The 17,411-nt window shown below is 36.6% G+C and overlaps 1 protein-coding gene across 1 annotated transcript in view; it reads left to right on the top strand.

Moving 5' to 3' along the window:
* CFAP44 (cilia and flagella associated protein 44) overlaps positions 1–17,411 on the top strand; it is a gene marked incomplete at its 3' end in the record, with an annotated part of 44,746 nt that overhangs the window by 12,690 nt on the left and 14,645 nt on the right. The window contains exons 3-6 of the mRNA XM_011966826.1: positions 3,180–3,332; positions 4,241–4,394; positions 10,314–10,476; positions 13,827–13,929. Coding sequence (XP_011822216.1) covers positions 3,180–3,332; positions 4,241–4,394; positions 10,314–10,476; positions 13,827–13,929 — 573 coding nt within the window. The remainder of the gene's footprint in view (positions 1–3,179; positions 3,333–4,240; positions 4,395–10,313; positions 10,477–13,826; positions 13,930–17,411) is intronic.

Genomic DNA, 17,411 nt, shown 5'->3' with positions numbered 1-17,411 from the left:
ATACTTTAAGTTCTAGGGTACATGTGCATAACGTGCAGGTTTGTTACATATGTATACTTGTGCCATGTTGGTGTGCTGCACCCATCAACTCGTCAGCACCATTTTTCTAACTTCTTGAGGTGGAAATTTAGGTCATTGATTTTTTTTTTTTTGACTTTTGTTCTTTTCTTACATATGTATTGAAAGCTGTAAATTTCCCTCCAAGGACTGCTTTAGCTATATCTCAATTTTAATATATTGTATTTTAATAATAATTTAATTTGAAAAATTTTGTGATTTCTTTGTTGATTTCCCCTTGACCCATGAATTATTTTTATTTTATTTAATTTCCAAATATGGAACTTTTTTTCAAGGTATCTTATCATTATTGGTTTCTAACTTACATCTGTTGTTTTCAGAGAACATGTCTATTCTATATAATCGCAATCCATTTAAATGTATTAAAAGTGGTCTTATGTCTCAGCAAGTGATCTGTCTTGGTAAATGACCCATGTGTACTTGAACGTGCATCCTGTATTGGTAGGTGTAAGTGTTTTATAAATGTCAGGTCAGGATGGTTGATAGCGATGTTCAGATCATCTATGTCTTTACTAAGTTTTTGACTAGTTCTATCAATTGCTGAAAGATACGTATTACTAAAATAAATAGTAACTCTAAGTAGACTGTGAAAAATTGTTGTGTATAATCTCTGAAGCAACCACTAATAAAACACAGAACTGCTAAAAAGCCAACAGAAATTTAAATAGAATTCTAAAGAGTAAATGATCTAAAAGAAAACATGGAAAGAGAAAAAGAGGAAAAAATGACAGGTAGGAGGAGAAAAACAGAAAATAAATTATCAAATATTATTTGTTAATTTCACAAGCATATGTTATTAAAATCTAACCATATCAATAATTACATTATTAGCTGAACATCAATATAAAAAGGCAGAGATTATCAGCATGGCTAATAAAAACAAGAACCAACTATATGATGCTCATGGAAGACACATGTTAGGTATAATGATACAAATAGGTTGCAAGTAAAGGGATGGAAACAGATATATCATGCAAAAAGTAAGCATAATCTGGGTGGAGGGACTATATGAATACCAGATAAAATAGACTTCTAGGCAAAGAGTACTACCAGTGACATAGGGTAAAAGGATCAATTTATTCATAAAGATAAAAGGATCAGTTAAGAAAACATAATAATCATAAATATGTATTCACCTAGTAACAACATCACAATACACAAAGCAAAAATAGACAGAATCAAGGAAAAACTAAGTAATTCCACAATCATAGTAAGAGAGCAGCTTGGTACTAGTTACTTCATAATAGCCAAAGTATACATGCCCACTATCAATATTTGTATATTGTTGTTGTATGCAATAACCATGCTGAACTCTTTTAAAAATTATAATAAATTATAATTTAGTTCTTATTAATTTTTTTATAAAGTAGCTCTTACGGATTTTTCTGTATGTGCAACCATAGCATTTGTAGGCTTTCTTACAGTGTTCTCAATCTCATGGAAAAGGTAGAGGTAAATAAGGAATCACAGAGGCAAACTGTTTGTGGGAAGCAGTATCTCTGTGATAGCTGCAGAGGAGAGGCCCCAAAGCTTGCTACATACATTGGCTGGAGGAAGCAAACAAACAAAAAAATGAAGAAACTCACGTATAAAATTGTGGGTCATACAGCAAAAATCCCAGCAGATTCTTTTTGATATCTACAGTTATGGCATTCCTTTCTCCTTGGTCACTTTCCTTTGCTTCCTCTGGCACCTATCCTTATTCAGTCTCCACTAATTTTGCCAGCCGTTTTGCCAGCAGCCCTGCCATCCATTCGTGATTTTGAGTTTTAACTGCTTCTAGTTCTACAAAAAAAATGCAGTTTGTGTTTTTGGCATTTATTCTCAATGTTGATTTTAGATTATTTCCAAGAATAGAAAGGCAAATACTGATCTATTCTTCAAACCATAAGTCTTCCACCCATCTATTTCAGGATTATAAAAATTATAGAAATATCCAGCCCTCACAAAGTTGCCTAAGTGTGCTGATTCATCAGCTTGGTTTAATGTGCCTACTTCCTGCCCAATTAGTTTTTTTTCCCCAAACTCTAGTTTTCCCTCAGAGGCACAATCCTTCTCCAGTCTCAGAATACCCATTATTTTTTGTTACCTCTTCTCCTTCATCTGTATTCACTCTCAGTTCGTTAATCAGTGATCACCTTATCTACCAGTTCTAACTCCTTTCCCAGGGAACCCAGCAGTTAGGAGTGTTACGCTTGTAGTGCCGTAATCTTGAAATGAGGAAATAGTCTTTGGTTGCTACAGTCACAAGAAAGAGCTAAAGTATTATTAGAGAATAGTTCTCCAGGGCCTCCACTTGGGGAATCTGTTTGGCTGATTTAGGCACCCAGTATTACTTTCTTGTCATCCAAATACATGAATCCTAAGGAACTCTGTCCTGTTCTGCAACTATAATTGTGTTGGCTCAGCTCTTTGATCTTATTCATATTAGTGTTGGGCTTTGTTCCTAATCTTTAGCCTCATCTCAGATCTACTACGTAGCTCTGGTACTTAGTAATACATTTGCCTTTTCTTCCTTATTCTTCTGAAAATTCACCTAGCCCTATATGAAAGTATACCCATCCTACTTGGCATTGTATATTTTAACCATCCCCATGTTTGGACTTGATCTGAATGTTGGCTTATACCTGGGGCCATTTTACTCCTATCCCAGTTCTCATTCCCAGCTTGTCCTAAAGCCAATATTCCAACTTATTCCTGTGATATCACTTCCAAGAGAAATCATCATACTCAGAGAAAGACAATAAGCCTTATTTGTCTTTAACGTAACAGGTTCCCTATAAAAGTTGGTAAAATTGAATTTAGTTGAAATTATGATAGCAGCATACTAACCTCTTTTTTTTCTTTATCTTTTTATTGTAAGTATTTAGTGATAGGAAATAGACTGGAAATGAAGTGAAAATGGAGATTAAAAAACAGAAAAGCCTTTTTTATTTTGTAAAGTTACAAGACTGACCAAATAAAATGATTCTTCTAGAAATTTTTGAGTATGTATTAGAATTTATTACATCTATAGCACAAGCAAATTGGAAGTTTTAGCTGCTTTAGTGTAAGAAAATGTTTAATCAAAATTTAGAAGTTATTAAAACAAATTTTAATAGCTCCTGTTCAAGAAGATGACACATTTTTAGAAGATGCCACAGATGAAACATTTACTGAAGGGGAAGAATCATATTTAGAAGAAGACTCAGATGAGGAACGTTTGGAAGGAAGTTTGAGTTCATTTCAGTATGATGATTTGCAAAGCACTAGAGGTAGGTATTATTAGTTTTCTGTCAGTAATTGTCACTATTTTAATTGTCACAAAGCACAGACTAATGGAACAGTTATAAATCCATAGAAAGAAAAATCTGCAGGATGTGTATATGTGTAGGAATGATAAAAGGGCAAGTATTGTACATATTTTGGTAGGGTACTTTAGCAGCCCTAGACTTTTATTTCTGAGGATCACATACAGTACTCTGATACTCATTCTTCTGGGTTTTAAGAAGGTATAAAAACTGTTCCACTACAGATTAGTGGGAGTTCAACTCTCCCTTGGAAGTAACTGGGAGTTCCCCTTAGAGACTCTTGCACCATGACAGACCAGAACTCAGCATTTACTCCTGATGCACATGGGCCTGATGGCTCTTCCTTCCTTGCTCACTGATGACTGTGTCCTATCTTCAGGCCAGTAGTAGTAGGTAATGCTAGAGTATTGCAGGCTGTGTACATTCCTCCTGTCTCTGCGAAATACAATTTTGGATTTACCAGACACTCTTTGTATTAATCCGTTCTCACGCTGCTAATAAAGACATACCTGAGACTGGGTAATTTATAAAGGAAAGAGGTTTACTTGACTCACAGTTCTGCATGGCTGGGGAGGCCTCAGGAAACTTACAATTATGGCAGAAAGGGCAGCAAACATGTCCTTCACATGATGGCAGCAAGGAGAAGTGCAGAGTGAAGGAGGGAAATGTCCCTTATAAAACCATCAGATCTTGTAAGAACTCATTCACCATCATGAGAACAGCATGGAAGTAATAGCCCCTGTGATTCAATTACCTCCTACCAGGTCTCTCCCACGACATGTGGAGATTATGGGAACTACAATTCAAGATGAGATTTGGGTGGGGACACAGCCAAACCATATCATTCTTCTTAAATTATTTTATTTTTTTAGTATCTCAGCAAACCCCTGCCCCAGCTGTGGAAGAGGCAGAGGAGGAAGTTAAGAAGAAAATATCAGAGAGCTTCTTCTATGATTATATGGAGCTTGCTTCGATGCCTTTTGTGACTCTGGATTCAGACATACCACTGGATCTTCTCACACTCGTGTATCCACCCTGGCTAAATATGTATAATTTTGGTATTTTCATTTCTTAGGTCAGAGGTCAGCAAACTATAGCCCGGGGAGCCCAAATGTACCCTCCCCCTGTTTTAGTAAATCAAGTTTTATTGCAACACAGCCACATCCATTTGCTTGCATTTTGTTTATTATGGCTGCCATCACACAACAAAGATAGATAAGTAGTTGTGACAGAGACCATCTGGCTTACAAGGCCGAAACTATTTACTACCTGCCCTTTACAAAAAAAGTGTGCCAACCCATCTTAGGTAATTCTAAGAAACTTGAGTTCTTAGAGATTTGATAGAAATGCATGATCTTAATTTAAACTAAGCTTTTGTTTGATGCCAAATAACCATAAAGAGAAATGATGTTTTTCTGGCTGTCCTTTGCACAAGTGGAAAGGCTGCAGTTCATGAGACCTGAGTGAAGGAAACCAGAAGGCTTCTCATTCCCATTTACTTTTGCCAATGCCTGTCAAGTTAATTAATCAATTTCCCTTTTTGAAACACTTATGCATCTGTCTGTTGTAAGGTATTAGTACTTTCACATTATATATCAGATGAGCTATCAGAGAAGACAACTCTTAGGAAATAGGGCACAAAATAGCAAGTTTTAATTGGTCTGGAAAATAAGAGTCTTTGAAGATACGTAGAAGCGGGGATGATTGACAAGGGGATTTAGTGTTTGTCATCACATTATGATGTTAGGTTTGCAATGCAGGTGGTTAGAAGACAGTTTCCATTGAGGTCCTTAGCTGGCAATTTACTATGCTTGCCTTTTGGATAGTTAGTAGTTATCACCACATGGCCTAAACCACCAACTGGCCTCTTACATAAGGAATATTTATAGAGACAGAGTGGTGTACTCACTGACTCAGTTTTGCTTTTTAAATAAAACATAAAAATAGAACATGTTATTAAATCCCTGGTGTAACTAAACTAATTCACACTGAATCATCTTGTAACCTGGAATTTTCTCTCTTCATGGCTTTTTTTTTTTTTTTTCCTTATCTTTGGACAAGTTTCTGTCAAAAGTTATGCTGTTTGCTTTCTTTTAGCCTTCCTTCCCTGAATGGGGTGGGGTGGTATATTAGAGTCCCCTGGAAGGTTTTCCTAAAGTACCCAATGCTCAGATGCCTTCCTGGACCTACTGTGCTAGTTCTATGTGGAGAGGGGCTTGGGCATATGTACTCTGAAAAAACTCCGAGATGGTTTGGCAGTGCCCTGCCTTCTCACTGCTCCAGGATGGCAGGGTCTGTATTAGACAAACATGCCTAGATTCTAAACAGCAGAGTCAGAAGAACCTCAACTTTTATTCCAATATATGAATTCTCTCTATTCATGCTGGATGGGTGGCTGTATAAACTATAGCCTTTTCTTAAACATTTTCAACACCAGGAAAATCACAAAGTAGCTTACCCCACTTTTACATGGCTCACTAGAGAGCTTTTTGGGCCTTGAATAAGATTCGCCTCGCTGGGATGGCCCCCATTAGATTTAGTTCTCCTCTCTGGACATGAACATATATAATCTATATCTTGTGAGGAATTCTAGGAAGAACAAGTCAGCCATCATGTATTCCCTAAGTACTCTTTTAATTAACCCTTTAAAGATTATTAATATATTATATTTATTCTACTTTAGTTTTTGCCTGTTTTGTTTTGTTTGTTTTTTTGAGATGGAGTCTTGCTCTGTCGCCCAGGCTGGAGTGCAATGGCAAGATCTCTGCTCACTGCAACCTCCGCCTCCTGGGTTCATGCAATTCTCCTGCCTCAGCCTTCTGAGTTGCTGGGACTACAGGCGTGCACCACCACACCTGGCTAATTTTTGTATTTTTAGTAGAGATTGAGTTTCACCATATTGGCCAGGCTGGTCTCGAACTCCTGACCTTGTGATCTGCCCGCCTTGGCCTCCCAAAGTGCTGGGATTACAGGCGTGAGCCACCGTGCCCGGCCCTCTACTTCAGTTTTTAAATTTATGTCTTCTAAATTTTAGCAATGTTAAATCAAGTTTAGCCTAAAGCTGCCTCCTTATATACTTTAAGTTCAGCCTACAGGTTTCTTTGTACCTGGTGAACTATAACCTAAAGGGAGTTAGACTCTAGCCTACTCTTGAGCCAGTTACCGAGTTTTGGTCAAAGGTGGCCAACTGTTCAAATTGTGTTAAAATAAGGCAGATGCCAAGCTGTAACCAATTCGGCTATTTCTGTGCCTCACTTTTGTTTTCTGTACATCACTTTCTTTTTTCAGTCCATAAATCTTCCTGCATGTGGCTGTACTGGAGTCTCTGGGCCTACTCTGGCTCAGAAGGCTGCCCAATTCTTGAATTGTTCTTTGCTCAATTAAACTCTGTTAAATTTAATTTGGCTAAAGTTTTCTTTTAATAGCAAGAAATGTGCCATTTATAAAGTATCACTTAAACCATGGTATAATTTTAAAAGAGATTATACAGAACTTAACAGTGTTTAAACAATTTTAAAGTGAAATTCCTAGATGGCCATGAACAAACGTTGAAAGCTCTGAGTCTTTGACAGGAATTTAAGAAGAGGCAAGTCAGAAGAGAAGGTGAGATAAAACAAAGGGAGCTGAAGGTACATCAAAACACATTTTAAGATTTTCAGAACTCCACTAAGGGTCTGTTGCTGTCCCCTGGGATTAAAAGGAAAGGATCAGGCCAGGCGCAGCGGCTCAGACCTGTAGTCCTAGCACCCTGGGAGGCTTGGCAGGCAGATCACTTGAGCTCAGGAGGCAGCCAGATCACTTGAGCTCAGGAGTTCGAGACCAGCCTGAGCAGCATGGCAAAACCCTGTCTCTACAAAAAATACAAAAATTAACCAGGTGTAGTGGTGCACACCTGTAGTCCCAGCTACTTGGGGGGGCTGAGGTGGGAGAATCTCTTGAGCCTGGGAAGTTGAGGCTGCAGGGAGCCACGTTCATGCCACTGCACTCCAGCCTGGGTGACAAAGTGAGACCCTACCTCAAAAAAAAAAAAAAAAGAAAAAAAGAAAAAAAAAGGAAAGGATCAGATTCTAGTTATGCACAAATTAATGAATTGAATAATTCAACAAACATTTCTTGAATTGCTAATAGACTGAAGACAGTGTGCTAGGCATTCTGGGAAACAGAGATGGAGAGAAGCAGTCATTGCCTTCAGTAAGTTGTAATTTAGAGGGGGGGAATTTTAGAAGTTACAATCTGACCCATTCTGGGTTTGAAAGAGCCTTTTGTCAGGGCAGCAGCATGTAAAAGGGAGTTTTCCTGCTAAAATTAAATATAATAATATTAGATAAATGATAATTTCTCCAATTGCTAATTTTCATCTAAGATAGTGAAGAGATGGTAACCAATTTCTATTCTCATAGCTACTAACATGCTTTTAGCCTTCTGAGGTTTTATATTGCCACCAGGGAAGAGAGAAAGGAAGGGAAGAAGGGGAGGTGAGAGCAGTGGTTTGAAGGAAATTAAAAAGATGGTGGGCAAAACTTCCCTCCATGAGGCTTGAATAGCTTCATTTACATATTTGGATCACATATTCATTCACATTTCTATACAAGATTTAATTTTAGACATTTATGTCTTTATTAAATTTATAAAATTTCTTTTTCTTGAACAGATCCAGTACCCTGAAATGCTTTATCTCTCTCTTTCAATTTAACTATTTGGTAATGAGATAGGCTGCTTGTGGTTGGTTATAATTTGTTTATATTTCACAATTTAAATTGCATTAATGTAAATCTCTCTTTTTACATTCTACATTTTCTTCTTAAAACTTTAACATAATTTCTTTCTCTGAAAATTGTTATTTACTTATGAATAAGTGGAATCCTCTAAAATCAGAATTTCTTTTTAAACAAGGGCTCAAGAAATACAAATTCCTCCAATGATCCTTCAACTCTGATGTTCAGCAACAAATTCTTGTGAACAAAGAATCTATCTGCTTAAGCTACACTATAGGACATGCTTCTTTTGTCAACTCTAGTTTTTTTCATAGATTGATCTCATTTAACTTGGTTATTATATTTATATTTTGGGCATATTAATTTTGACTTAAACATAATAATATACATTTAAAAGATGTTTTATATAACTTAGATTATATACCTCTTTTAAAAAAAAATTTATTTTAGATTTAGAGGGTACACATGCAGGTTTGTTTCAAGGATATATTGTGTGATATTGAGGTTAGGGCTTCTGTTGATCTCATCACCCACATAGTGAACATAGTACCCAATAGGAAGTTTTTCAGCCTTGCCCCTTCCCTCCCTCCCTCCCTCCCTTTGGAATTCCTAGTGTCTGTTGTTCCTGTCTTTATGTCTATGTGTACCAAGATTTAGCTCCCACTTATAAGTGAGAATATGCAATATTTGGTTTTCTGTTTCTGCATGAATTTGCTTAGGATAATGGCCTCCAGCTGCATCCATGCTGATGCAAAGGACATGACTTCATTCTTTTCATGGCTGTATAGTATTTCATGGTGTATATGCCACATTTTCTTTATCCAGTGCACCACTGATGGGTTGATTCCATGTCTTTGCTGTTATAAATAGTGCTGTGATAAACATATGAGTGCATGTGTCTTTTTGGTACAATGATTTTCCTCTGGGTATATCCCCAGAAATGGGATTACTAGGTTGAATGGTAGTTCTATTTTTAGTTCTTTGAGAAATCTCCAGACCGCTTTCCACAGTGGCTGAACTGATTTACATTCTCATTAATAGTATATAAGCATTTGCTTTTGTCTACAGCCTCACCGACATCTCTTATTTTTTTACTTTTTAATGATAGCCATTCTGACTGATGTGAGATGGTATCTCATTGTGGTTTTGATTTGCATCTCACTGATGATTAGTGATGTTGAGCGTTTTTCATGTTTGTTGGCCACTTGCATGTCTTCTTTTGAAGTGTCTATTGAAGTCCTCTGCCTGCTTTTTAGTGGGGTTATTTTCTTGTTGATTACTTTAAGTTTCTTATAGATTTTGAATATAAGCCCTTTGTCAGATGCATAGTTTGGGAATATTTTCTCCCATTCTGTAGGTTATCTGTTTAATCTGTTGATGATTTATTTTGCAGTGCAGAAACTCTTTAGTTGAGTTAGGTCCCACTCTATTTTGAATTAGTACAATTTTACTCTATAGCATACACACACACACACATATACATACACACACACACTACTTACCTACACACCAATACATATACTAATAAGCTCAGAAAAGAAATATTAGTCTATTAATTACATATATATTTATTTGCTATATATTAATTTTCATAATTTGTTGATTTGAATTAAATTTTAGTTATATTTATGTGAATTTATTATAATCATGTTATCAAATGGTGTGTTAAAATTTTACAAACATGTTAGTATTTTAAGCATCTTGTCTTTCAACATCAAGGTAAAAGCCTGTATAATATTTTTACTATGGTTAGTCAACAAACTTAACAGGCATTGTGAATACAAAGGTGATCAAGATATAGACTTTCTCCCATGTTATACAGTATGATTTAGTTTTAGTGGGAGAGAGGAAAATATAATTATGTAGGTGACAATTTTGCTGTCTGTGGTACCCAAGTAAGTTTAACCTTATTTATTTTTGCAAAAACAATTAATGGACTGTCAGGATTTCCCCAGGAAAATTAAAATAGTAACTAAATCAGAGTATGGGGTAGTCACCTGATTTATTTATTTATTTGTTTATTTTTTTCCTGCTTTTTGTTTCTCACGTAATTTAAAAAAAAATGTTAGTAATACATAGAAAAATCATGAGTTTCAGGGTAAAATTCAACTACTTCAACCTCATATCTTCATCTAAGAGTATAGATTTAAAAATGTATTTATTTCATCACTTTTCCAGTCCCTAGGATGGTATTGTTTTTCACTTCTTTTCCTTAGCAACTTTTCCTCAGACATTCTTTTGGTTATGACTGTAGAAAGCGAGCTAACCTACAACTTCTGGACAACAGTATCGCAATATACATAGCTGGGAACCAACTGATCTTTCTGAATTTGAAAACCAAGGAACAGATCTACCTGCGAAGTAGCAGTGGTGAAGGAATTGGCGTCATTGGGGTATGCCTTCAATAAATTAGAAAAAAAAACCAAAAAACCCTATCTTTTTGCTTGTTCTGTGGACCAGCCAACATGGTTGTTAGATGCCATCACCATGCACACACAGTATTGTGGGATCACATGAGATGCACAGCTGTCTTTATTCCAAGGCATTTTCAATTCAGTTATTACAGACACTCATTCACTATCATTACCTCTGTGCACTATTATAATATTATTATTTCTTTTTGCAGATAAGGAAATGGGCTTATAGAGGTTAGGTGACTTCCCCATAGTCGTGCAGGTTTTTCATATTTAGATTAGAAGTGGAGGTGAGCAAGGAGATTTTAAAGAATCTTAATCTGAAGACTGAAGCAGGCACATGGCCATGAGAATGGAGAAGGTGAGGAAAATGTGAGACATATAGACAGGACATAGACATAGACTGACTATGAAAACAGGATATATTGAAATGTATGGAGTGAAAGATACTATCATGGTTGTTTCTTTCTTGATCATCTATCTATATATAGTATGTATACATGATAAAAGTCCATGTCCTCGGAGAGTTTGTTATAAGACTAATTAATAAGTTCAGCAATAATTTATTATGTAATACTGTGCGCCCAACACTACACAGAACATATAGTAGGGAATTTAAATGAAGAAGAACTCATGACCTCTATGAATTCAGAGTTTAAAATCCATCTAAAGAGACAAGACCTATATTTGTAAAAAGAGAAACAAAAACTAGACACACAAGTGCATGATAATGTGGCAATAGCTGTGTGCAGATAGCCATGGGCCCACCATGAGGGTCGTGGATTTTGTGGAGGGAAGTCAATTGGGGCCTATGAGGTTTCAGGACCCTGAGGTCCACACCATCTGCAGGGGACCAAGAAACATCTAATTATCACTTATTTATCTATTACTCTGTGGCCAGTAATAGCTTTAAAATTTCCATTTTAATATTTTGTTATAAAATAATTTGGTTTGAGGACAGTAGTCAGAGGTATAGTGTGGTCAAGAATGCTAATCCTGGCCAAGCACAGTGGCTCACGCCTGTAATCCCAGCGCTTTGGGAGGAGGAGGCGGGCAGATCACGAGGTCAGGAGATCAAGACCAGCCCGGCCAATGTGTTGAAACCCTGTCTCTACTAAAGATACAAGAAATTAACCAGGCACGGTGGTGCACGCCTGTAATCCCAGCTACTCAGGAGACTGAGGTAGGAGAACCACTTGAACCTGGGAGGTGGAGGTTGCAGTGAGCTGAGATTGTGCCATTGCACTTCAGCCTGGGTGACAGGGCAAGACTCTGTCTCAAAAAAAAAAAAAAAAAAAAAAAAAAAAAAGCTAATCCTAATCCTCATCCACCTGGATGTTGAGCAATTTTATGTCCACAAGGCCTTTTCTCTGTGTGTGCTGGAGCTGTTGAAGCCTGGGTAGTGACAGAGGCCTTGCCTCCACTGTCCATGTTACCTCATCTTTTCTGAAACGGTTATCCAGTTATGGTTGAGAAATACTTTAGCAAGGCTATGAGAAAAGTGTTTGGGCACCCTACCTGGAAAAGGTAGGGTGAATCTCTGTGTTGAGTGTAAAGTAAATGATTTACTAATTCCAGTTCTTCGCCAAAAATAAAACTGCTGGCTTGGTGCAGGGGCTCCTGCCTGTAATCACAGCACTTTGGGAGGCAGAGGTGGGTGGATCACTTGAGGCCAGGAGTTCAAGACAAGCCTGGCCAACATGGTGAAAACCCATATCTACTAAAAATACAAAAATTAGCCAGGTGTGGTGGCACACACCTATAATCCCGGCTACTTGGGAGGCTGAGGCATGAGAATTGCTTAAGCCTGGGAGGCTGAGATTGCAGACAGCAGACATCGTGCCACTGCACTCCAGCCTGGATGACAGAGTGAGACTGTGTCTCAATAAATAAATAAATAAATAAATAAATAAATAAATAAATAAAACTCCCAAACCCAACCCCACAGCAATTTCCAATATGAGAGGCAGAAACTTTTTAACTTACTGTAGACAAGACCTAGAAGGGTAAAGGATTTGCCTGAATCTTCATCCCAATTTCTTTGATCACACGTTCTACACCATATTTCTTTACAAATGGGAATCTAGATAGATATGGTCTTACTCCATTTCCCCTACCTCCTTGAGATCTGCTATTTCTTAGTCCCATTTGTTTCTTGATTCTAACATTTGGCTTGAATCCTGTCTCTTACACTTAACACATTGTAGACTGTGTGACTGCAGGCAAGTTACTTAAACTCTGTGTCTCAGTTTACTCATCAATAAGATGGAGATAATAGTGGTATCCAAGCTCACAAGGTTGGTGTAAAATTTAAAGGAAACAATGTTATCTTGGGTACCATGATTAGCAATCTATATCTGAGAACCAGGCTCTTTGTCTTATATATAATCAGGAGATGTGAAATAATATCTGAAAACAGAATTTTATAAGCATCATATGTGTTTTAAATAGCTTATCCTTATAACAGCTTATTTTTATTTTCATTTTTTGACTGGTGATTTACCCTTCCTATACATTTGGCTTACCAATAGACAAAAATAACAGAAATGAACATACTATTTTATCCAACTTATATGGTTATCTTTGAAAATACTGAAACAAATAGTTTATCCAGGGCACAATTACTGTAATTTCCTCTGTGTCTGGCTTGGAAATATTACATCTCACTTCTAGTAAGTTTCATTCGTTTGTAAGTTTTTTCCACAGTGAAATTTAAAAAATTGTGATGTAACCTGGTCTGGAAACAAGAATCCCATACAATCCATGAGCTTTTCTATACAAAATTTAGGTTGATTTATATGTAGGGTAGACAATTCATCTCACTTAGTTGTTCTCAAAGCAAGGTCTCCAAACTAGCTGCATCAACATCATCTTGTTAGAAATGTAAATCACCTTGTTAGAATGTAAATCACCTAGTTAGAAATTACCTTGCTAGACATGTAAATGCAAATTCTTGAGTCCCAGCCTGACCTATTAAGTCAGAAACTCTGGGGATTAGGGCTTGCAATCTGTATTTTAATAAGCCCTTCAATGGATTCTGATGCACATTAAAGATTGAGAACCATTGTTCTAGCTCTTCCAATGGCAATTAAAAAAAATTGCAGAGTTAGAAATGACTGTCTTAAAGTAAAACTTAAAATGTGTATTCTAGTTTTCAGTTTCAGTTGTATCCATCATCAGATATTTATTTGATGCCCATTTTTGAGTTTTCTATTAGAGTAAAGCCTAATAACAAATTATAAAATAGTGGATGCTAAATACTGCATATATCAGCCTATTTATGCAAAAATCTTTCTTTTAATATTTTGGTGAAATTTTATCTTTTTTAGGTTCATCCACATAAAACTTACTTCACAGTAGCTGAAAAAGGGAGTTTTCCAGATATTATCATTTATGAATATCCTTCTCTGAGACCATACAGAATCCTTCGAGGTGAGTCCAGAAGCACATTTAAATATTTCATGCACAAGGATAATAACATTCTGAAGAAGAAGGTTATTTTATAAGTCAAGGTTCTCCAGAGAAACAGAACCAGTGGAAGATAGAAAAGAGATTTATTCAAATTCACACACAACAATACTAACCTTAAATGTAAATGGGCTAAATGCCCCAATTAAAAGACACAGACTGGCAAACTGGATAAAGAGTCAAGATCCATTGGTGTGCTGTAATTCAGGAGACCCATCTTACCTTCAAAGACACACACAGGCTCAAAACAAAGAAATGGAGGAAATTTTGCCAAGTAAATGGGAAGGAAAAAAAAAAGCAGGGGTTGCAATCTTAGTCTCTGACAAAACAGATTTTAAACTAACACAAATCAGAAAAGGCAAAGAAGGGCATTACATAATGGTAACAGGAACAATTCAAGAAGAGCTAACTATTGTGAATATATATGCACCCAATACAGGAGCACCCAGATTCATAAAACAAGTTCCTAGAGACCTACAAAGAGACTTAGACTCCCACACAATAATAGTGGGAGAATTTAACACCCCACTGTCAGTATTAGAGCAACAAGACAGAAAATTAACAAGGATATTCAGGACTTGAACTCAGCTCTGGATCAAGTGGACCTAGTAGACGTCTACAGAGCTCTCTACTCCAAATCTACAGAATATACATTCTTCTCAGTGCTACATGACACTTATTCTAAAATCAACCACATAATTGGAAGTAAAACACTCCTCAGCAAATACATAAGAATTGAAATCATAGCAAACAGTCTCTCAGATCACAGTGCAATCAAATTAGAACTCAGGATTAAGAAACTCACTAAAAACCACACAATTTCATGGAAATTGAACTACCTGCTCCTGAATGACTCCTGTGTAAATAATGAAATTAAGGCAGAAATCAAGAAGTTCTTCGAAACCAATGAGAGCAAAGAGATGATGTACCAGAATCTCTAGGACACAGCTAAAGCAGTGTTAAGAGGGAAATTTATAGCACTAAATGCCCACATCAAAAAACCAGAAAGATCTCAAATTGACACCCTAACATCACGATTAAAAGAGCTAGAGAGGCAAGAGCAAACTAATCCAAAAGCTAGAAGAAGACAATAAATAACTAAGATCAGAGAAGAACAAAAGGAAATAGAGACAGAAAAACCCTCCAAAAAAATGAATGAATCCAGGAGCTGGTTTTTTGAAAAAAATAACAACATAGGTAAACCACTAGCTAGACTAGTAAGGAAGAAGGGAGAGAAGAATCAAGTAGACACAATAAAAAAAAAATAAAGTGGATATCACCACTGACCCCACAGAAACACAGAATACCATCAGAGAATACTATAGACACCTCTATGCAAATAAACTAGAAAATCTAGAAGAAATGGATAAATTCCTGAAAGCATACACCCTACCAAGACTAAACCAGAAAGAAGTTGAATCCCTGAATAGACCAATAACACACTCTGAAATTGAGGCAGTAATTAATAGCCTACCAACCAAAAAAAGCCCAGGACCAGATGGATTCACAGCTGAATTCTACTAGAAATACGAAGAGGAGCTGCTACCATTCTTTCTGAAACTATTCCAGACATTTGAAAAGGAGGGACTCTTTCCTAATCATTTTACAAAGTCAGCATCATCCTGATACCAAAACCAGGAAGAGACACAACAAAAAAAAAGAAAACCTCAGGCCAATATCCCTGATGAACATCAATGCAAAAATCTTCAATAAAATACTGGCAAACTGAATTCAGCAGCACTTCAAAAAACGATCACATTGCCTTCATCCCTGGTATGCAAAGCTGCTTCAACTTACACAAATCAATAAACATAATCCATCACATAAACAGAACCAAAGTAAAAAACCACATGATTATCTCAATAGATGCAGAAAAGGCCTTTGACAAAATTTAACATCCCTTCATGTTAAAAACTCTCAATAAACTAGGTATTGATGGAACATATCTTAAAATAATAAGTGCTATTTATTACAAACCCACAGCAAATATCATATTGAATGAGCAAAAGCTGGAAGCACTTTCTTTGAAAACTGGTACAAGACAAGGATGCCCTCTCTCACCACTCCTATTCAACATAGAATTGTAAGTTCTGGCCAGGGCAGTCAGGCAAGAGAAAGAAAGAAAGCGTATTCAAATAGGAAGAGAGGAAGTCAAGTTGTCACTGTTTGCAGATGACATGACTTTATGTTTAGAAAACCCCATCATCTCATCCCAAAAACTTCTTGAACTGAGAAACAACCTCAGCAAAGTCTCAGGATACAAAATCAATGTGCAAAAATCACAAGCATTACTATACACCAACAATAGGCAAGCAGAGAGCCAAATTATGAATGAACTTCCATTCACAATCACCGCAAAGAGAATAAAATACCTAGGAACACAGCCAGCAAGGGATGTGAAGGAGCTCTTAAAGGAGAACTACAAACCACTGCTCAAGGAAGGAAGAGAGGACACAAACAAATGGAAGAACATTCCATGATCATGGATAGGAAGAATCAATATTGTAAAAATGGCCATACTGCCCAAAGTAATTTATAGATTCAATGGTATTCCCATCAAAATACCATTAGCATTCTTCACAGAATTAGAAAAAGCTATTTTAAGTTTCATGTGGAATCAAAGAAGACCCCATACAGTCAAGACAGTCCTAAGCAAAAAGAACAAAGCTGGAGGCATCATACTACCTGACTTCAAACTATACTACAAGGCTACAGTAACCAAAACAGCATGGTACTGGTACCAAAACAGACATATAGACCAATGGAGCAGAACAGAGACCTCAGAAATAGCACCACACATCTGATCTTTGGCAAACCTGACAAAAACAAGCAACGGGGAAAGGATTTCCTATTCAGTAAATGGTGCTGGGAAAACTGGCTAGTCATATGCAGAAAACTGAAACTGGACCTCTTCCTTACACCTTATACAAAAATTAACTCAAGATGGATTAAAGACTTAAATGTAAAACCAAAAACAATAAAAACCCTAGAAGAAAACCTAGGCAATACCATTCAGGACATAGGCATGGGCAAAGACTTCATGACAAAAAAGCCAAAAGCAATTGCAACAAAAGCCAAAATTGACAAAGGGGAGTTAATTAAACTAAAGAGCTTCTGCACAGCAAAAGAAACTATCATCAGAATGAACAAGCAACCTATAGAGAGGGAGAAATTTTTGCAGTCTACCCGTCTGACAAAGGTCTAATATCCAGAATTTACAAGGAACTTAAACATATTTACAAGAAAAAAACAATTCCATCAAAAAATGGGCAAAGGATATGAACAGATACTTCTCAAAAGAAGACATTTATGCAGCCAACAAGCATATGAAAAAAAGCTCAACATCACTGATCATCAGAAAAATGCAAATCAAAACTACAATGAGATACCATCTCGTGCCAGTCAGAATGGCAATTATTAAAAAGTCAGGAAACAATAGATGCTGG

Source organism: Mandrillus leucophaeus, unplaced genomic scaffold (genome assembly GCF_000951045.1).
Source record: "Mandrillus leucophaeus isolate KB7577 unplaced genomic scaffold, Mleu.le_1.0 Scaffold775, whole genome shotgun sequence".
In the NCBI taxonomy this organism is placed as follows: domain Eukaryota; kingdom Metazoa; phylum Chordata; class Mammalia; order Primates; family Cercopithecidae; genus Mandrillus; species Mandrillus leucophaeus.
The sequence above is the reverse complement of the archived record's forward strand: the minus strand, read 5'-3'. Positions and strand labels throughout refer to the sequence as shown.